The 21,494-nt window shown below is 41.1% G+C and overlaps 1 protein-coding gene across 1 annotated transcript in view; it reads right to left on the reverse strand.

Moving 5' to 3' along the window:
- Positions 1-222: 222 nt before the first annotated feature.
- dachb (dachshund b) overlaps positions 223-21,494 on the reverse strand; it is a 123,077-nt gene continuing 101,805 nt past the window's right edge. The window contains exons 8-13 of the mRNA XM_053343145.1: positions 20,112-20,186; positions 12,316-12,416; positions 12,078-12,225; positions 11,102-11,269; positions 9,426-9,491; positions 223-260 (exon numbers count right to left, since the gene is read on the reverse strand). Coding sequence (XP_053199120.1) covers positions 223-260; positions 9,426-9,491; positions 11,102-11,269; positions 12,078-12,225; positions 12,316-12,416; positions 20,112-20,186 — 596 coding nt within the window. The remainder of the gene's footprint in view (positions 261-9,425; positions 9,492-11,101; positions 11,270-12,077; positions 12,226-12,315; positions 12,417-20,111; positions 20,187-21,494) is intronic.

Below are 21,494 nucleotides of genomic sequence, written 5' to 3' on the forward strand. Positions count from 1 at the left end.
CCCGCCTGGGGAGGTCATCGCCGTGGTGATCGCCCAGGCAGCCGAGGAAGTCGTGGTTGCTGTGGAAACGGGCTGGTGGAGTTCTTCTGTGCAGGAGGAAGGAAGGAAGGAGGAAGTAGGAAGGAAGTGGGAGGAGGAGGAGGAGGAGGGGAGAAGTTGTTGGAGAAGGGTGGAGAGGGGGCGGTGGTGGGTTGGGGGTTTCTGGAGGCGGAGTCCATCTGTCTAGAACATCATGGGGGTCTTCAGAAACGCCCGGGATTCTGGGTAAAAAAAAAAGAAGGGAAAAAAAGAAGATAAGTAAACCAGCAAACAAACGCTGTTTATTACATCTGCGCTATTAGCGATAAACAAAATTTGAATGCTAACCTCGGAAAGAGATCCTCCAGAGATCTGAGATTTTATTTCCAGCAGTGATTAAATGTTTTTAATTATAACCTGAACACAAACTGGATTCTTGGGGTTAATAAGATTTTCTAGAGTTTTCCCCCCATACACACGTTTTCACTTATTTCCCTGGTTTGACCTTTTTTTTTGAGGACAGTGAAGATGCTAACGGAATGTGCTTGTGATTGACAGCTCCCTAATCTCCATGGTTACACTTGTTGGTACGAGTTAACTTCATGGTTCTTATTCGTATGTTGGTTTAAGCGAAGAAGTAATCCAGATGTTTTTCTAATTTTTTAATATTTTTGAGTCTTTTTATTGACTGATTCAGAGAAAATTTGCAGCACAATCAAGTCAAACAGAGCGCTACCAATTTCAATTTTGAGCAACAAATGTTACCCGGAGGTGGATGCATTAAAGTCCGCACTTCAGTTTTAGGATCCCTGACACTACAATGGTCAAATTCTCCAACATGGACACGAACCCAGAGCAAGTCTTTTTTTCTTCTTCAGAAAATCACTGTATTTGTAACCTTAAGCATGATTTATGCTTCTGCGTCGGACCGACGGCGTAGCTATGTGTAGCCCTCTGCGTCAACGTGGACCCCTACGCTGTAGCCTGACCTCCTAACTACGCTTCACGGCAACGCGGACCACAAGGGCTGTGATTGGTCCGGTCAAAGTGTCAGTTCCTCCGGCAGTTGCTTTATTTATTAATAATGAACAGACGGTATGTGTTTCCTGTTATTAGCACACATAGCACAATGCTACATGCTACTGTGACCGGAAGATAAACAGGGATACACATAGAGACTCCTCTGAAACCACACACACACACACACACACAGTCGACGCAGAACTTCGAAAGGTCAGCGAAGGCTTTAGACCTCTTCTTTTTAGCTTCCTTGGTCATTCTTGTGTCGCCTGTTATCTCACGACACTCTGAAAGCTAATTCACTTTGGTCCAATAGGAAGATTTTTCTCTTTCACACCACTTCTTTAACTTTGGGGTAGAGAGTTGAGCATATAAAGTGTCCAAACTTGACATGAAAGACTGTCTCCTAGCAACTATGTCAGTAGTTTAACCATGACTTAATCTAATCCTAACTTTAACTAAGTATGTTTTTACTTTTTGCTTAAATCTAACCATCAGTTGTAGAGATCACTTTTGAAATGGTTTTGATTAAAGACAAATCTTCACGAGTAAATTTGACCCATCCTTTGATTTCTGAGGACTTCAGGAAATATCTCTGTATTGAAATTAAAGCTGAAACTTACATTTATTTTCTCAGTTAACTGATTGTGAAACTATGAGGAGTCTTTTTTCTTTATATTCTGATGTTTTATTGGCTTTAAATGTCTTTAAATGTGTAACCAACAGCATTAAAACCCCTAAAACATTCAGTCTAGTATCAGAAAGCATCAAATCATCTTCACACCGGAAAACAGCAGCAGACATCAGATACTTTAATGCTTTAAAAATCACTTAAACCAATAAAAGCAGATTCCTTTCTCATCGATCGACTAATCCATTCATCCATTCATCCATTAATCGACTATTTATTCTCTTCATTAGGATTTACCGTCTTCTCTAAAACTCCAACTACCTTTTTTAAGTGGTTTCCTTTCATTCTTCTGAGCTTGCATTCACACTGGAACTTCTCCTTTTCACTTTCGTGACCATTAGAAAAGCAGGATGTCGAGTTTTTTTTTTTTTTTTTTAAACCAAATCTTCTTCTTCCCCCTTTTTTTAATTGCAGCATCCGTTTTTTTTTTTTATCATAGAAATCTTATATGTCTGATTTTTTTTTTTTTTTTGCCATGGTCTGCTCTCTCTCCCCCCCTCCTCTCTCTTTTCTCTCTCATTTCACCTCCGTCGTTCTCCTTCCGCTCCCCGTAGTGCTGTTGCTGCACCCACCCACACAGCCGCACGTGCACATAAACACACACACACACACACACACACACATATAAACACACACACACACACACCTTCCTCTCCCCGCGGTGTCATTGTTTTCTGCGAACGTTGCAAAGTGTTTACATTTCTGCATAACAGCAACCATAAACCTGCCCTCCCTCCTTCTTCTTTCCATTCAGCATTCCTCTCTTTCTCTCTCTTTCTCTTGCCCTCTACTACTGCTTTTCTTCTTTTCTTTTTTTGTTAACCTATCCTCCTCTTCTGCTCTTTGTCATCATCTTACCCTCTGTCTCTGTCTCATTCTCTGTCTCTCTCTTTCTTTTCCCCTCTCTCTCTCTCTCTCTCCCTCCCTCCCTCTCTCTCTGTCTCTCTCTCCCTCTCTCTCTTTCTCTCTCTCTCTCTCTCTCTCTCTCTCTCTCTCTCTCCCCCTCCCTCTCACACTCTCTCTCTCTCCCTCCCTCCCTCTCTCTCTATCGTTTTGTCCTCTATTCATCACTCTTTGTTTTTTCTTGTTTTTTTTTAAAAAGGTATGAAACAGGTTCAGGTTCCCCGTGTTGGAATAAAAAAAAAAAACTTTCTTAAATTTTCTCTTTCATCTTACGCTCGCCCCTCGTTTCCTCCTTCAAATTCCCTGCCTTCCCTCCTTTTCATCCCTCTCATCTCCTGCCCTTCCCTATTTTTATCACTCCTCCATCCACTCAGACCCCCTCCTCTCCTCCTCTTTCATCCCTCTATTCTACATGCATCCCCTCCTCCTCCTCCTCCTCCTCCTCCTCCTGTCCTCTATCTGTTACTCTCATATTATTTTTATCCCGACCCATTCTTCTCTCTGTCCTCTCCTGTCCTCTCTTTTTTCTCCTTTAGGCAGCAGGTTTGGCCCGCTGCTTAAAAAACCGTCCTGCAACTTAAAGAGTCACAGCTTTGATCACCCTCCTCCTCCTCCTCCTCCTCCTCCTCCTCCTCTCCCACCACCCACCACCCACCAACCTGTTCTGCCCTTTAAAACTCAAATCTTGAACTTTTTTATTTTATGTCATCTTCGTGGCGTCGTGTTGTTAGAAGATCAGATTTGCATCGTTTCCGCGCCTGTCCTCAGATCCGCTCCGACTCTTTGCCTCTTCACCTAAAAAATTAAAGCTGCAACTAACAATTATTTTTATTATTTCTTTATTTTATTGGAGTAATTGTTAAGCTTATAAATTGCATCACAACTTCTGTCTGATCAACTGTCGAAAACTAATAGAAATCCAGTTTAAAATGACGTAAAATAGATTAAAATGTTCATATTTAGAGGCTGGAATTAGAAAAAACTTATTTCTATATTTGGTAATTAGTTTCCTGTTGATTGACCATCAGTTGATCAATTCATCGTTGCACAGGAAGTAGCATGTTTTCTGTCATTTTTGTGATTTCTGCATCCACTGCTAATTGATTATTGATATTATTATCATTATTATTATTATTATCAATTATTGCCATTTTTATTTTTATTTACTTGATTAATATATTTAAATGTCCAGAACAAAAGTATATTCACTCTCTGGTGATGTAAAAGTTAAAATCCTCTCAGTGGAGAACCTGAAAAACTTGATTAAGTTGTATATCAATCAATTAATCAATTAATCAATTAACTGACTAATTATTGAAGCTCTACGTTCAAACACATTCATGTTAGATCTGGAATAACACAACTAGATTAAATTCTTGTCTTATTAGGTCTTAATTAACTTAAATGATAGAAATAGAAGGACTCCATCTTTATATTTATTTTCTTTTATTTTGTTAATTCATTATAAACTCTTATTTCCTGTTTTCTTTCTTTTCTCCCATTTTGTCACCATTTCTCTTCTTACCCTCTCGCCTCTATCTGTCACTATAACACACACCTCCAGCCTCTCTGTGTGTGTGTGTGTGTGTGTGTGTGTGTGTGTGTGTGTGTGTGTGTGTGTGTGTGTGTGTGTGTGTGTGTGTGTGTGTGTGTGTGTGTGTGTGTGTGAGACGGCTGTCCCCCGGTTAAAAATGACGCTGACCTGCCTTGTTAAAAGTCTATCAGCTGGGTGGAGGAAATGTCACCAGGTCTCGGAACAAGGTCACATTTTTCAACTCCATCCCGAGGAGGAAGCTGCACTCCTCCTCCTCTTCATCCCTCCTTCCATCCCTCCCTCTCTCCCTCCATCCCTCCTTCTCCTGCCCTCCTTTTCCCACCTACTCCTCTCCTCCAATCCGATCCCATGCGTCATTTTTTTCTTCCTACTTAATTTCCCCCTTTTTTGCTTTTCGTCTTCTTCCTTCTCATTTTTTTCTTATCCCCTCTTTCTTTCTTTCTTCCTCTTTTCTCCTCAACCCTTCCTTTTTTTGTTTCAGTTCTCCTCCTCCATTCCTGCTCTCCTCTCTCTTCCGTCTCCCCGTCTTCCTCCTTTTCCAAACCACTCATATGCTCTTCTCTCTCTCTCTCCTTTTTTCTTCTTCTCTTGCCTTCCTCCTTTTTTTTTAATTCATTCTGGCTCCTCCTCATCTTTTTCTTCCTCCCATCATCAATCCTTTTTGATGACCCTCTCCTCCTTCTACCTTTTCCACTCCTCTTCCTCCTCCTCATCTTCATCCTTCTCTCTTTCACGTTTTATGTATTTATTTATTCTTTTTTACAGCCAATTAGTCCGGTTCAATCCTACTTTTCTTTTTCTTTTTCTTTTTTTTTTTTACTTAAACCTCTCTCTTTCTCTCTCTTATTCCCTCTTCCCTTCCTTCCTTCTCTTTCTTTCTTTCTCTCCCTCTCTTTCTGATTGTAATGCGATTTCTTTCTTTGTATTCAGCAGTTTTCTCCTCACTCGTTAATTAAGAGTGTGGAAGGTGAGAGAGGCAGGGGAGAGGTGGTGTGTGTGTGTATAAGTGTGTGTGTGTGTGTGTGTGTGTGTGTGTGTGTGTATAAGTGTGTGTGTGTGTGTGTGCGTAAACCACCGTAGGTGCAAAATGCTTTTATGGCAGGAGGGATGAGTGTGTGTGTTTGTCAGTGTGCGAGTGTGTATGTGTGAGCAAAGGCAGCAAAGGGGTCCTACTGGGCCAATCAACATTAATGAAATCAGGTGGGTCTGTGTGTGTGTGTGTGTGTGTGTGTGTGTGTGTGTGTGCGTGTGTGTCGGAGTGCTTGGCTTGCAGAAGAGAGGGGATCTAAAAGGGGTCTAAAGAGGAGAGAGAGCTAATTAGAGTTCCCTGTCTCAACAGAGTGTGGATCAAACACACAAACACACACTCAGGAGCGCACAGCGACAGGTACAAAGACACACACACACACACACACACACACACACACACACACACACACACACACACACAGAAGGTGTGTGTGTGTGTGTGTGTGTGTGCTCTGTAGATATTCATTTATACACACGCAGAGTTTCAAGTGAAGGTTTTCAATGTCAGGGAGGACTGAGCACAGCTGGTGGAAAGAGGACGACACATGCATACTAACACACACATCAGTACTGTACTTCTGAGGACCTTCATCGCCGTAATGCATTCTCCGCCTCACAACTACCCAACCTCAACTTAATTCTTGTCTTAACCCCCCAACCCCCCACCACCCCCCTCCCCACCCAGAGCTGCCCTTTGAAGAAGTGACGACCGGACGCCATGTCATCATTTTCTGAATAGTGTCACTGTCTATTATCTGAGATTGAACACACACACACACACACACACACACACACACACACACACACACACACACACACACACACACACACACCAGAAAACACACACAAGCCCAGTGTAATGTATATACTTAAAAAAATGGCTGATTTTATCCTTTAAAAATGACCCAACTATCATTAAAATGTCATTACTAGCTGAAAATGTTCTTGATGTCCTTATGATCCACAAACAGTGATGTTCCTTATGTTCCCTCGCTTTCTAAAATGAATCTCACGATTCAAAATTTTTTCCACTTTCCAAAAATGTTGACATCTGTAGTAGTGTAATGTTTCTGCAATTCCTCTAAAATTAATTTGTAATGAACTAAATCTGTTTTCAAAATGTCTTAATTTGTTTTAACTCCCTCTGTTTTCCAAAGTATCCAAACTTTCCAAAGACGCTTTTTGAATTTTTTTTAAAACGATTCACTTCTTTTTAAAATGTTCTTACCACTAACTTACCAACAATGTCTTCACCTTTACTTTCTTAAAGATGTCCTAATTTAATTATATGAACTTTTCAGTGTCCCTTCATTCCAAAATAACATTTTTATATTAAAATGCCTCCAATTCCCAAAAAAGTACAATTTTTCCACTCATGTCAAAAAAATGTCCTTATGATCCACAAACAATGATGTTCCTTATGTTCCCTTGCTTTCTAAAATGAACCTCACATTTCAAAAAATGTTCCACTTTCCAAAAATTGACAGAAAAAACGTTCCTTGCTTTTTAAAGTTTTTTTTAAATGTTTTCAAAATGTCTCAATTTGTTTTAACTCCCTCTGTTTTCCAAAGTATCCGAACTTTCCAAAGACGCTTTTTGAATTTTTTTGAAAACGATTCACTTCTTTGTAAAATTTCCTTATCACTAAATTACCAATAATGTCCTCGCCTTTACATATTTTTATATTAAAATGCCTCCACTTCCCTAAAAAGTACCACTTTTCTCCACCATGTCTCCATCCAAACACGCTCTAACTTATAAAAATGTGAAAACTATTCAATTATTTTCCAATTTTACTAAATTCTTCCTACTTTCCAACAATGTCCTCGACTCTTAATCAAGCCTTTTACTTTCTAAAAGCTGTCCTCACTCTTCAAAAATGCTCTACTACTACTACTACTCCTCCCATTTTCCAAAAATAATAAATATTCACCCTCAGATTCATTCATTCTCACCAAAATTCCTCATTTTTCTACTCGTGTCCCCGTCCAAACAAGCTCTAACTCATAAACATGTCCTCGGTATTATCACGCTCCCAAAATATTACCTCATTTTTCAAACACTGTCCTCATTCACCAAAAATGCCCAAAGCTTTTCAAAGATGACTTTCTGAATTTTTGGAAAAACTGTATTTTCAAAAACGTCCTCATGATCTTTACTGCCCTCGCTTTCCAACAATGTCCTCACCTCTAAAATAGGCATTTACTCTCGAAAATATGTCCTCAAAAATGCCTCCACTTCCCTAAAAAGTACTCATTTTTCTACTCGTCCCCTCCAAACATCCAAACATGCTCTGACTCTCATAACAATGTCCTTATAAGTATCTTTATGCTCCCAAAAAGGCCCTCAAATGTCCAAAAAGTGTCCAAATTTTTCAGAGAGGCTTTTTGAGATTTGTCCTTATGTCCTCATCATCTTAACTGCCATCACTTTCCAACAATGTCCTCACCTGTAAAGAGTGAAGACTCGTAGGTCTTTACTCACCCAAAAATGTCCCCACTTCCCTAAAAAGTACTCATTTCTCTACTCATGTCCCCTCCAAACATCCAAACATGCTCTAACTCTCATGATGCTCCCAAAAAAAGTCCTCATTGTCCAAAAAAATGTCCAAACTTTTCAGAGACGTCATCATCATCTTAACTGCCATCCCTTTCCAACAATGTCCTCACCTGTAAAGAGTGAGGACTCGTAGGTCTTTACTTACCAAAAAATGTCCCTACTTTCCAAAAGAAATCCTCATTCTCCCAAAAATGCCTCCATTTCCCTAAAAAGTACTCATTTTTCTACTCATGTCCCCTCCAAACATCCAAACATGCTCTAACTCTCATAAAAATGTCCTTATAAGTATCTTTACGCTCCCAAAAAAGCCCTCACTGTCCAAAAAATTTCCTCATCATCTTAACTGCCATCCCTTTCCAACAATGTCCTCACCTGTAAGAGTGAGGTTACTCACCTGTAATGTCCCTACTTCCCAAAAGAAATCCTCATTCTCCCAAAAAATGCCTCCACTTCCCTAAAAAGTACTGATTTTTCTACTCATGTCCCCTCCACACATCCAAACATGCTCTAACTCTCATAACGATGTCCTTATAAGTATCATGATGCTCCCAAAAATGTCCTCATTTTTTAAACACTGTCCTCACTTACAAAAGATGTCATCATCCTCCAAAAGAAAAAACAAAAAAAAGCCTTCGCTTGTCAAAAAAAATGTCCTCACTTCCCAAAAATGTCCAAAGCTTCTCAAAGTCTCTATTTCCCCCCCTCAACGTTCAAATCTGTCCTTTCCAGTTTCCAAAAAGCTCCTCACTCACAAAAAAAAAACATGTCCTCATTTTTCAAAGTGTCCTTATACTTTCCAAAATAACTTAAAAAAAAAAAAAAAAAAAAAACCTTCATTCTCCAAAAACGTCCTCACTTTCCATAAAACGCCCCCCCCCCCCCCCCCCCCGAAGAAAAAGTCATATTTTTTATTTATTCTGTTTTACAAAACGTCCTCAAGGTCTAAAACATAAATTGGTCCTCACAAACACACATAGCCTCATAAAAAACCCACCCATGTTAACACACACACACACACACTCTCACACACACACACACTCTCTCTCTCTTACACATGAACATATAAGCTCAATAACTTTTTTCCACACACACACACTCTCTCTCACACACACACACAGAGAGACACACACACACACACACTCTCTCACTCACACACACACATACACACACACACACACACACACACACACACACACACACACACACACTCTCACACGTACATATAAGCTCAATAACATATTTCCACACACACACACATACACACGTGTGTCTGATAAGGTGCACATCAAAGGGAGGCCACAGTGTCTATGTGTCTGCTTAATGTCTCCACTAATCTAGCCGGGGCCCCAACACACACATATGCCCGCCACGTGTGTGTGTGTGTGTGTGTGTGTGTGTGTGTGTGTGTGTGTGTGTGTGTGTGTGTGTGTGTGTGTGTGTAACTAAGATCTTGTAAGTCAGCCTTTGAACACGCTCGTGTACAGTGTCATATATATATTATTATGAGGTGTGTGTGTGTGTGTGTGTGTGTGTTGTTTTTCTGCATGCATGAGTGTGTATCTGACTGCGTGTGTGTTTTATATGTCTTTTTTTATTATTTGAATGTGTGTAGGTGTAGTGTGTAGATAGCGTGTGTGTGTGTGTGTATACCTTGTACAGCGCCGTTGTCTTGCTGGTTTCCATTAAGTTCAGGTTTATCCTCGGCTACAGCAGCGTCTGGTATGAGACACACACATACACACACATACACACACACACACACACACACACACACACACACACACACACACACACACACACACAAAGACAGGACAGAGTCTCAGTGGGTCGGCCAATAAAAGAAAAACACAAACAACACCTTGTAACTGTGTGTGGGTCAAAATAAACAACTAAATCGTGTTTACAGAGAAAATCACGCCATAAACACGACGCTCCGTCCAGAGAGTTGCATTTTTGGACGTTACTGACTTTTCTTTTCTCTTGATGTTAATTGTCAAAGTGCTTTAACAGCTCTGAGAATCCTTGTTTTTGATATTAGAAACAAACATTTAACGGATTTTAGGTGTTTTGTTGGTGCCAGAGGATCGTCTCCACAGACCAGAACAGTGGCTTTTAAATAGTGTTTAGTTTCAGATGATTAGTGCGGACGAGGTTTGAAGCGTTATTAACCGTCCTGGGATCAGTATGTTCCAAAAAAATTCACATTTTTCCGAAATTATAGCCAAATAAATAAAGATTCAACTCAATTATAAAGACACGAGTCAAAGCTCACACATAATAAGGGTTGGCAAGATGAGCACATTAAATAAAAATGTTTTAATAAATAGTTTTAAAAGCTGCTTCAGGTTTGTTAAAATGTACTGAGAGGATTTGTGTTGGTTTTATGTTGAAATGAGTTAAAGTAAAACTGAATGAATGATCCTGAAAATGTCAAATGGTGTAACCACAAAAGAATGAAATGAAAGAAAGTATTACATGGTTTATCCACCTGGGAAGAAAGAAAGAAGGGAAGAAAGAAGTAAGAAAGAAAGGAAGGAAGGAAGCAAGACAGAAAGACAGAAAGAAAGAAAGAAAGACACACAGAAAGAAAGACAGAGACAGACAGACAGAAAGAAAGAAATAAAGGAAGGAAGGAAGCAAGACAGAGAGACAGAAAGAAAGAAAGACACAAAGAAAGAAAGACAGAGACAGACAGAAAGAAAGAAAGAAAGAGAGAAAGAAAGAAAGGAAGGAAGAGAGAAAGAAGAAGAGAGAAAGAAAGAAAGGAAGGAAGAGAGAAAGAAAGAAAGAAAGAAAGAAAGAAAGAGGATGAAAGAAAGACAGAAAGAGGAAGACAAAGAAAGAAAAAGTTGGATGAGTAGGAAAGAAATAAAAGGAATATAAAGAAAGAACAGGAAGTTGGAGGAGAAAAGAAAAAGAAAAATTAGGAAGAGAAAGAAAGAAAGAAAAAGAAGTAACCACAAAAGAATGATGAATATTTTATTTATAATAATTATTATTTAATTTATGATTTAAATGCTTCCTGATGTATTGAATAGTATTCCATTATCTTTATTTAATATAAAAGTTATAATGTAAGATCATGCCAAACTAGTTGATATGCTGTTTTACTGACTATTTATTTCTATTTGTTTTTATGGTTACACCACTTAGACATTTTAATCATACAAGACACCATAATCCTCTAATATATTCTCTCAAAATGGATTAAAAGCAGAAATGTGATGCTGGGTCCACAAGTTGCTGGGTGCAAGTTATTCATACGTTTATTTTCACATTTTATTTCTATATGAAAATATGAAAAAGATGAATATCTGTGGTTGTACCGTTCTTGTTGTTGTTGGCGGCGTGCAGCGGCTCAGGAGAGGGGGAAGACGAGGACGAGTGTTTCAGAGCGTCCTCCACTCGTTCCCTCCTCTTGGACTCGAACTCCAGCGCCTCCTGCAGCTTCCTCTTGGCCTTCTTCTCCTTCTTCAGACGCTTCTGGATGGAGGCTGAAGGAAGAAAGAACGATGAAGGGTTAAAACGAGTCAATCTAACTCCACACGTTAGTACGCGGTTTAATTTTTAAGGAAGGAAGGAAAGGAGGAAAGGAGGAAAGGAAAGAAGGAAGCGAGGAAGGAAAGGAAGGAAGGTAGGGGGGAGGAAGGAAAGGAAGGAAGGAAGGAAGGAAGGTAGGGGGGAGGAAAGAAAGAGAGAAGGAGGGAGGGAGGAAAGAAGAAAGGAAGGTAGCAAAGGAAGGAAGGTAGGGGGGAGGAAAGAAGGAAGGAAGGTAGGATGGAGGAAAGAAAGGAAGGTAGGAAGGTAAGGAGGGAGGGAGGAAAGAAGGGAGGTAGGAAGGAAGGACGGAGGAAAGAAGCAAAGAAGGAAGGAAGGAAGGTAGGAGGGAGGGAGGAAAGAAGGAAGGAAGGTAGGAGGGAGAGAGGGAGGGAGGGAGGGACGGAGGAAAGAAGGGAGGAAAGAAAGGAAGGACAGAAGGAAGGAACAAACAAACAAAGAAGGAACAGCCAAAACAGATGTGAGGACGACAGGAAGGATAAATAAAATAAGAAGAGGAAAGAAGGAAGGAAGGAAGGAAGGTAGGGGGGAGGGAGGAAGGAAGGAAGGTAGGGGGGAGGGAGGAAAGAAGGAAGGAAGGAAGGTAGGAAGGGGGAGGGAGGAAAGAAGGAAGGAAGGAAGGAAGGAAGGAAGGAAGAAAGGAAGGAAAGGAAAGGAAAGAAGGAAGGGAGGGAGGAAAGAAGGAAGGAAGAATGGATGGAGGAAAGAAGGAAGGAAGGAAAGGATAAATAAAATAAGAGTAACCTCTGCTCTGTAGTTCGGAGGTGAGCTGTCGTTCCAGACTCTCTCTCATCTCTCGTTCTCTGTAGAGCTCCATCTTCAGCTCTCTCTTCTCCGCCTGGATCTGTTTGTCCTGGACTCGAGCGTTCTCCACCGCCACCTTCAGCAGACCCTGAGCCGAGACACGCATAGTCTACATGTTAACGTCTTTCCAGCCAACAAACAACACAGCGTGAGATATCCCATCATGCTCTGCTTCTACCTGTATGTTGGTGAGCAGGGTCTCCACTGACGACAGGCCGTCAGCGAATAGGAACGGAGCGGGGAAGCCGGGGGGCAGAGCTTGACCCAGCGAAGACTCTTCTGTGAAGAACCAAAAAAAATACAATGTTTAATCATCAAATCTGGTAAAAAAAAATGTGATCTAGTGTGTTTTTTAACTTGGTTTTATGATTCTATAAATAAAAAATGTTACTTAAAACAAACAAAAACTGAGTTCAGAGTCGACTGAACTCTGAAATCTGTTTTTGAATATTTCCTCAGTAGGTTAGAAAAAGGGAAAAGTGTGTCAAATGTGCGCTAGCTGTTAGCATGGAGCTAATTTAAGGCAATTAACACTCCTAAGTTGTCCTCGAATCAAGGAAGGAAGGGAGGAAGGAAGAGAGGAAGGGATGGAAGGGAGGGAGGGAGGAAGGAAAGAAGTAAGGAGGAAAGGGGGAAGGAAGGGGAGAAGGGAGGAAAGGAGGGAGGAAGGAGGGAAGGAAAAAAGTAAAGAAGGAAGGAAGAAAAGGAGGGAGGAAGGAAGGGAGGAAGGAAGGGAGGAAAGGGAAGGAAGGAAGGGACGGAGGGACGGAGGAAAGAAGGAAGGAAGGAAAGGAGGGTGGAAGGAAGGGAGGAAGGAAGGAAGGAAAGGAAGGGAGGGAGGAAATGAAAGGAAAGAAGAAAGGAAGGTAGGAGGGAGGGAAGAAAGAAGGATGGAGGAAGGGAGGGAAGGAAGGAAGGTAGTGAGGGTGGAAGGAGGGAGGAAGGAAAGGAGGGAGAGAGGAAGAAGGGAAAGAAGGAGCGAGGAAGGAGGGAAGGAAGGAAAGGAAGGAGGAAGGGAGGAAGGAGGGAAGGAAAAAAGTAAAGAAGGAAGGAAGGAATAGACGAGAGGTTAACCTCAATCAGAGTTTGAATATCTTCTGTTTTTCATTTTTCTTATAATTTCCACTTTTTCTGTAAACTTAACCATTAAATGTGTATTTTCCATATATAATATAATATATATATAATAGTCATTTAAATATATAATAGTATTTTATATATAATATTAATTTAAATAGTTAATAAGTGGATGTTTTATAGATGGTCTTATTAAATATTTATGAGAGGGTTAGGGTCTGCATCAGAGATCTGTTGTCATGAGCTCCGAAGTGAAGTTTATGAAATGTTGATGTTTACGAAGGTGTAAAAGGCAACGAAGTGGTGGCATCAGAGAAATCAATTACACCCAACACACACACACACACACACACACACACACACACCCACCCAACACAGGGGTTGTTAGTATTCAGACAATCATGTGAGGTACTAATTGGCAAGGATTAAAGACATCCTTGGTGTGTGTGTGTGTTAAGTGTGTGTGTGTGTGTGTGTGTGTGTGTGTGTGTTAATGTGTGTGTGTGTGTGTGTGTGTTCATTGTGAGTGCGTCACAGTGTCTGCTCAGCCCTTAATGCCTAACACACTGACAACTGGGTTAACTCTGCTGTGAAATTAACGCTGATTAAGATGCACTCTAACACACACACACACACACACACACACACACACACACACACACACACACACACACGCACACACACTCTCTATCCCCCTATCTATCTGCCACTTCATCCATACATCCCTCCATCGCTCTCTACTCTCTCCTCTCTTTCTTTCTCTCTTCATCACTTTTTCCCCTCTACTTCTGCTCTTGTCTTCTCCTCCATCTTCATCTTCATCTTCATCTTCCCACCTTCCTTCTTTCTTCTTCTTCACTCATTCTCCCTCCATCTTATTTTTTTCTCCCCTTCTTCTTTTTTCTGTTCCTAATCTTTTCTTTCTTGTCTTTCCGTGTCCATCTCAGCTCCTTTCCTCTCAGGTCATATTTTAGATTCTTTCTTTCTTTCTTCCTTTCTTTTTTGTGTTTCTCTCTATCCTTCTATTCATCTGTCTTTCTTTCATTCTGTCTATCATTCCGTCTTTTTCATCTCATTCTGTATTTCTTTCTTTCATTCTGTCTATCATTCCATCTTTTTCATTTCATTCTGCATTTCTTTCTTTCATTGTCTTTTCATCTTTCTATGTCAGTTATGTCAGTCACTCCATCTTTCTTTCTATCTCTTTCTTTCTTTCTTTCTTTCTTTCTTTCTATCTCTTCTCATATGATGCTCATTCTTAGTATTTTCATCTTCTATCACTCTTTTGTTCTTCCTGTTTCTTTGTCTTTCTTTTCATATTTTTCTCTTTTTGCCTTTTTCATCTTTAATTCTATCTTTCGTTGCCTCATACTGTCTTTCTTCCTTTCTTTCTTTTTTGTGTTTCTCTCTATCATTCTTTTCGTCTGTCTTTCTTTCATTCTGTTTCTTTTTCGTTCTTTCTCATTCTGTCTTTCTGTCAGTTTTTCTTTCTTTTTGTATATCTGTCGTTCTGCCATCTTTCTTTCTATCTCTGTCTCTTCTCGTCTGTCTCTCTTTTGTTCTTCCTGTTTCTTTGTCTTTCTTTTCATATTTGTCTCTTCTCGTCTTTTTCATCTTTAATTCTATCTTTCATCGCCACGTTCTGTCTCTTAAACATTACTTACTTAATTTCCTTTCATTATTTCCTCAAGTCTTTTTTTTCTTCTTCATTTCATTTAACTCAAAACTACAAATTTGCGTCAAAGAGCTTTTGTCACCGCTTCATTTTCTGTCTCTTCTTTTATTCTCTGCTTTCCTTATTGTCTTTTCCCTTCATTCTCATCCTCTCTTTTTTTTCATTCCATCACACCAACCTCTCTCCATCCTCTCTCGCTCTCTCCGTCTCCGTACATGTGTCGAAAGCTTTCTGAACATTTCATCTAATTTTGCTGATGATGTTTGGCCCGAAAAAGATTAAATGATTCCTGATAGAAATGAGAGAGGGAGGGAGGGAGAGAGGGAGGGAGAGAGAGAGAGGGAGGAAATAGGAGAGAGAACGAGAGAGAGAGAGAGAGAGAGAGAGAGAGAGAGAGAGAGAGAGAGAGAGAGAGAGAGAGAGAGAGAGAGACAGCGAGAGAGAGAAGGATGGAGAGAAAGGAAAAGAGAGGGACAGAGAGAGAGGAAAAGATGGAAACGGTAGAGAGAGAAGGGAGATGGAATAAAAGGAAAAGAGAGAGAGTTAGAGAGAGAGAGAAAGGAGGAAAGAGAGAGAGAGAAGGATGGAGAGAGAAAGGAAAGGGGGAGAGAGGAGAAACGATAGAGAGAGAAGGGAGATGGAGTAAAAGGAAAAGAGAGAGAGTTAGAGAGAGAGAGAGGGAGAGATGGAGACAGAGGGAGATAGAGGGAGGGAGAAAGGGGGAGAGAGAGAGGAAACAAGAGACAGAAAGAGAGCAATACAGAAAAAGAGAGCAATACAGAAAAAGAGAGAGGAAAAGAGAGAGTGGTGGATAAAAGGGATGAAGGACAAACTAAAAAACAACATGATGGAGAGGAGAGAATATGAGGAAGGGAAGGGGTTAAAAAAGAAAACAGAGGAAAGGATTTAAAGGATTTAAAAAAAAAGAAAAGAGACATACGTTGGTATAAAAAGAAGAAGAGAGGATTACAGAAATGATGAAGGGAAGAAGAAGAAGAAGAGTGGAGATCAATATTTTACCTTAATAAGAAGAAACTGAGCATTAACCTTCCTGTCGTCCTCCCGGGTCAAATTGACCCGTCTGTTTTGACTGTTCTTTCTTTCTTTCCTTCCTTCCTTCCTTCCTTCCTTCCGTGCTTCCTCTCTCCTTCTCTCTTTCTTTCCTTCTTCTCTTTCTTCCCTTCCTCCATCTCCCTTTCTTCCTTCCTTCTGTCCTTCCTCTCCCCTACCTTCCTCTCTTTCTTCTTCTCTCCTTTCCTCCCTCCCTCCTACCTTCTTTCCTTCTTTTCTATGTCCTTCTTTCCTTCCTTCCTCCCTCCCTCCTACCTTCTTTCCTCCCTCCCTCCCTCCCTCCTACCTTCCTTCCTTTCCTCCTTTCCTTCCTTCCGTCCTCCATCCCCTTTCTTCCTTCTGTCATTCCTTCCTTTCTCTCTAACTTCCTTCCTTCCTTCCTTCCTTCCTCCCTCCCTGCCTTCTTTCCTTTACTCCCTTCCTCCCTTCCTTCCTTGACTCGAACACAACAGGAGGGTTAAACTATTTGATTCTGTCGATTCCGGAGAAGCTAAGATATGCTTTTACGCTCATTAATCCATTAATTTATTATTAATTATTAATTATCAAATATCAAATAATTACAGTTTTAAAAAAATATATCAAAAACTAAAACTTTTAAAAGCTTTCCACTTCACCCCGAGTTCAAATTGAACATCATCAGTTTTAATTTCAGACATTAACACAACATGCACCGCAGCCTGGAGACAGTCTGCTATTTTAAAAAAAAAAGGGGAGGGGGGAATGGAGGGGGGGGGGGGAAGGGGGGGGGAGAGCCCAAATGGCCAAGGATATGACACACAGTAAGGTCATTTTCTATCACAAACACAAGTTTAGTTTATTATGTAATTCTGCTTCAGTAATTGCTGCAATATAACTTCCAGATGGAGCGAGAACATTTGGTTATCTGCTATTTTCCCCCGAGAAGGGCAGTAAACACTCTCCGAGTCTGAGTCTGAGTGGCTTTTAAAAACTTTTTTTTCCTTTAGTTATCAACATGTTTTTAATTTGTACGATAATATTTCATGAGAAGTCTGCGATAGAAACATACTGTAGGGTTTTTTTTTTTTTTTTTGTACTTTGAAGTTGTTTTTTTTTGTTTTTTTTGCCTTTATTGGATTGCGGTCAACGAGAGGAGGCAGACAGGAAACAAGGAGAGAAAGGGAGAGAGAGAAAGGGAGAGAGATTAAGAGAGACACAGAGAGAGGGAGAGAGAGAGAGATGGAGAGAGACAGGAGGAGGCAGACAGGAAACAAGGAGAGAAAAAAAGAGAGAGAGAGACAGAGAGAAAGAGTGAGAGAGAGAAATTGAGAGACAGACAGACAGAGAGAGAGAGTTAAAGAGAGTGAGGGAGACAGAGAGAGAGAATAAAATACCGAATGATGGAAAGAGAGAGAGAGAGTGAAAGAGAGACAGAGAGAGAGAGAGAGAGAGAGAGAGAGACAGAGAGAGACAGAGAGAAAGAGAGAGAGAGAGAGAGAGAGTGAAAGAGAGACAGAGAGAGAGAGAGAGAGAGAGAGTGAAAGAGAGACAGAGAGAGAGAGAGAGAGAGAGACAGAGAGAGAGACAGATAGAAAAAGAGAGAGAGAGAGAGAGAGAGTGAAAGAGAGACAGAGAGAGAGAGAGAGAGATGACATGCAACACAGATCTCTGTCTGGAGCTGAATCAGGACGTTGTGGGTTTTGTTACCTTTGCAAAAAAAAAAAAAACAAACAGCTGGATTCTCAAAACCAGCGAAGATTGAAGTTTATGTGCTTGTGGCTGAACCGTTACTAGGTTACTAGGGCCCGAGCTCTGACCAGCACCAAGCCCTATGGCAGGGGTGTCAAACATGCGGCCCGTGGGCCAGAACCGGGCCCGCTGAGGGGTGCAATCCGGCCCACTTTCCTTCCTGTGTTCTTTTCCATCCTTCCTTCTGTCCTTCCTCCCTTTCTTCCTTCTGTCCTTCCTTCTTTCCTTCCATGTGTCCTTCGTTCCTTCCTTCTGTCCTTCCTTCCTTCTGTCCCTTCCATGTGTCATTCCTTCCTTCCTTCTGTCCTTCCTCCCTTTCTTCCTTCTGTCCTTCCCTCTTTCCTTCCATCTATCCATCCTTCCTTCCTTCCTTCTGTCCTTCCCTCTTTCCTTCCATCTGTCCTTCCTACCTTTCTTCCTTCTGTTCTTCCTTCCTTCATTCTTTCCTTCCATCTGTCTTTCCTTCGCCTGTCTTTCCTTCCTTGAATAAAAATGAGTTTGACACCTATGCCCTATTGTATCTGTAAAACGACATGTATGGGGGAGGGGGGGGGGTTGAGGGCCCGTTCATCGCTGCTTGCAGCTTTAATTATTATCATTATTATCATCATGGCTTATATAATAGGGAATAGATACATGAACATTATTAAAAAGTAAGTATCACAGAGTTTATAATGAATTAATTTAAGTTAAGTTAATTTGTAACTATACGGTCCCTAGAAGAGCTTTAAAATATTAAAGAAAGAAAGAAAGAAAGAAAAAAAGGAGGTAAACTACTTTCATATAATAAATAGAATCCAGGGAGCGCTCGCTTGGGTAGTCAAGTAATTAAAGTGCAGGCGACATAATCACAGCATCACTGGTTCCAATCCGGCCATTGACCTTTGCTGCAGGTCATTCCTCTCTCTCTCTCTCTCTCTCTCTCTCTCTCTCTCTCTCTCTTTCTCTCTCTCTCTCTCTCTCTATCTCTGTCTCTCTCTCTCTCACTCTCTGTCTCTCTCTGTCTCTCTCTCTCTCTCACTCTGTCTCTCTCTCTGTCTCTCTCTCTCCATAGCTTCCCCTCTTCCTCCCTCTTTCCCCTTCTTTTTTCCTCTCTATCTTTTCCTCTTTTTTCTCTTCCTCTCTCTCTGTCTTTTCCTATTACTCCATCTCCCTTCTCTCTCTATCGCTTCCCCTCTCTCTCCCTTTCCTCTCTTCCTCCCTCTTTCCCCCTCTTATTTCCTCTCTTTATCTTTTCCTTTCTCTCCATCCCTCTCTCTCTTTCCCCCTTTTTCCTTTTTCCTGTCTCCCTCCCTCTGTCTCCATCGTTTCCTCTCTCTCTCTCTCTCTCTCTCCTCTCTCTCTCTCTCTCTCTCTCTCTCTCCTCTCTCTCTCTCTCTCTCTCTCTCTCTCTCTCTCTCTCTCTCTCTTTTCCTTTCTCTCCATCCTTCTCGCATTCTCTCTCTCGCTCTCTCGTCTTCTGTCCTCCATATGTTGGATTGACTTCAGATATCAAACAGCAATCTGGCCCACTGGATAACCAATGTTTCTGCTGCTTCAGAGGTTAAGACTAACTCATCCATCCATCCAACAAAAACACAACCTTTGTTTCTAAAGACTCAAAGCAGAAGAAGTGGGCGACATTTCAACACTTCGGACTCCTTTAATTGCCTTTCATTGAGATTAAAAGAGACGACCTGCTGACTGAACGGAGTCGAAACCAAGGTGAGAAAGTGAAGAATTAGATTTTACAGTTAAAAGAATGAAAACACAGCAAGAGGAGGGAAAAGATAGAGAGATGGAGGGGAGGAGAGGCCCCTGCATGCTTTTAGTGTCTGACCTCTTGACCCCTTTTAGCCATGCCTCCTTCACTTAGCCCCCCCCGTCCTCCCTCCCTCGCTCCCCCCTCCCCCCCTCCTCCCTGCCTCCATCCGTCTGATTGATGGCTCAGAGACAGGTGATCAATAGGAGGAGCAGAACATCCTGACGCTTCTGTTTCTCTGTTTGTGTGCACGAGCGTGTGTGTGTGTGTGTGTGTCAGTATATTTGTCTCTGTGTGATGTGTGTGTGTGTGTGTTCGGTTGCTGTTTCTTCATGTGTGTGTGTGTGTGTGTGTGTGTGTGTGTGTGTGTGTGTGTGTAGATAGATACAGTAGATGAGGAAAACCCTGCTAAGAGAAGACAATTTGTCACATGTCAAAAGCAAATGGGAGAGGGTTTAGATTAAGGTGCGTAATGGAATATCCTCACTTATACAAATGTGTGTGTGTGTGTGTGTGTGTGTGTGTGTGTGTGTGTGTGTGTGTGTGTGTGTGTGTGTGTCTTCTTTTGTCAGTAGTAAACACATGCAAAAGTGTCCATGAGCATGTGCATTTATGAGAATACCTTTATGTGTGTGTCTCTCTCTCTCTCTGTGTGTGTGTGTGTGTGTGTGTGTGTGTGTGTGTGTGTGTGTGGTCCAACCTTTGTCCTTTGTTATTTTCTTAATGGGTGCAGCAGGGTTGGTCAGTGCAACATCTGCATCAACTGACACCAGCCCTGAAGACATAAAAAAACACAGTCAGTGTGTGTGTGTATATATGTGTGTGTGTGTGTGTGTGTGTATATGTGTGTGTATGTGTATCTTACTTACTTTAAGTCATTTTATAAAGAAAAAAATGCCAAATTTCTCAAGCTGGAGCCTCTCAGTTGTGAATATTTACAGATTCCTTTAGTCTTAAATCAGTGCGTTACCGTTAGCAACCTGACAGTTGATTTCTTTAACTGTCATGTGAACAAGAAATCTGGTTTCCATTATCGGGGTTGAGGGTTTCCCCCAGGTAGATGTCAGAATCAGAATCATCTTTATTATTTCACGTCTCCTGAAGAGTGTATAAAGCTAACAAGCGGAGCAGCTGGATGGAAGAGATGCATCCTCAGATTTAAAATAAGTCTGTTCTAAGTTTGACTAAAACTGAAACTAACACAAGGCAGCATGTTAAAGTCTAATTAAGTTGACCCCGTCTGTTTTGACTGTCCCTTCCTCTTTTCCTTTCTCCCTCTCTCCCTCCCTCCTACCTTCCTTCCTTATTTTCCTTCCTCCTTCCTTCCTTCCTTCCCTCCCTTTCCTTCTTTCCTCCCTCCTTTCCTTCCTTTCTTCCTTCCCCCTTTCCTTCCTTCCTTCCTTCTTCAAACTGACCCCGTCTCTCTTTTGACTGTTCCTTCTTTCCTTCCCTCTTCCCCTCCTCCCCTCTTTCTTTGCTCCCTCCTCCTTCCATCCTTCCATCCTTTCTTCCTTCCTCCCTCCCTCCTTACTCCTTTACTTCCTTCCTTCCTTCCTTCCTCCCTCTCTCCTTACTCTTTTCCTTCCTTCCATCCGCCTTTACTTCCTCCCTTCCTTCTCTCCTAAATTCCTTCCTCTTTTCACCCTTACTCCTTTCCTTTCCTTCCTTTCTTCCTTCCTTCCTTCCTTCATCTATTCCTCTTCCCTTCCTCCTTCCTCCTTTCATACCTTCCTTCCTTCCTCCTCCCTTCCTCCTTACTCCTTTCCTTCCTTCCTTCCTCTTTTCCTCCTTATGTCATTCCTTGACCTGAGGACAACAGGAGGGTTAATAATAGTAATCAATTAATAATATCTGTGTGTAGTGTCAGCTGTGTGTGATGTCTTTTATTTGCTCCCTTTGTCTGACTAACAGTCTAAAACCTTATATTCAAGATAAAATGTTAACATATTCAATTAATTATAACAAATTAACACGTTTAACTCATTAATTAAGTCATATGAAAAAGACAACTAGCAAATATTCACATGTGAGGAGCTGGAACCATCAATATTTTGGCCAATTTTGCGTGGAAGAAATTAGTGAA

Source organism: Scomber japonicus, chromosome 22, assembly GCF_027409825.1.
Source record: "Scomber japonicus isolate fScoJap1 chromosome 22, fScoJap1.pri, whole genome shotgun sequence".
In the NCBI taxonomy this organism is placed as follows: domain Eukaryota; kingdom Metazoa; phylum Chordata; class Actinopteri; order Scombriformes; family Scombridae; genus Scomber; species Scomber japonicus.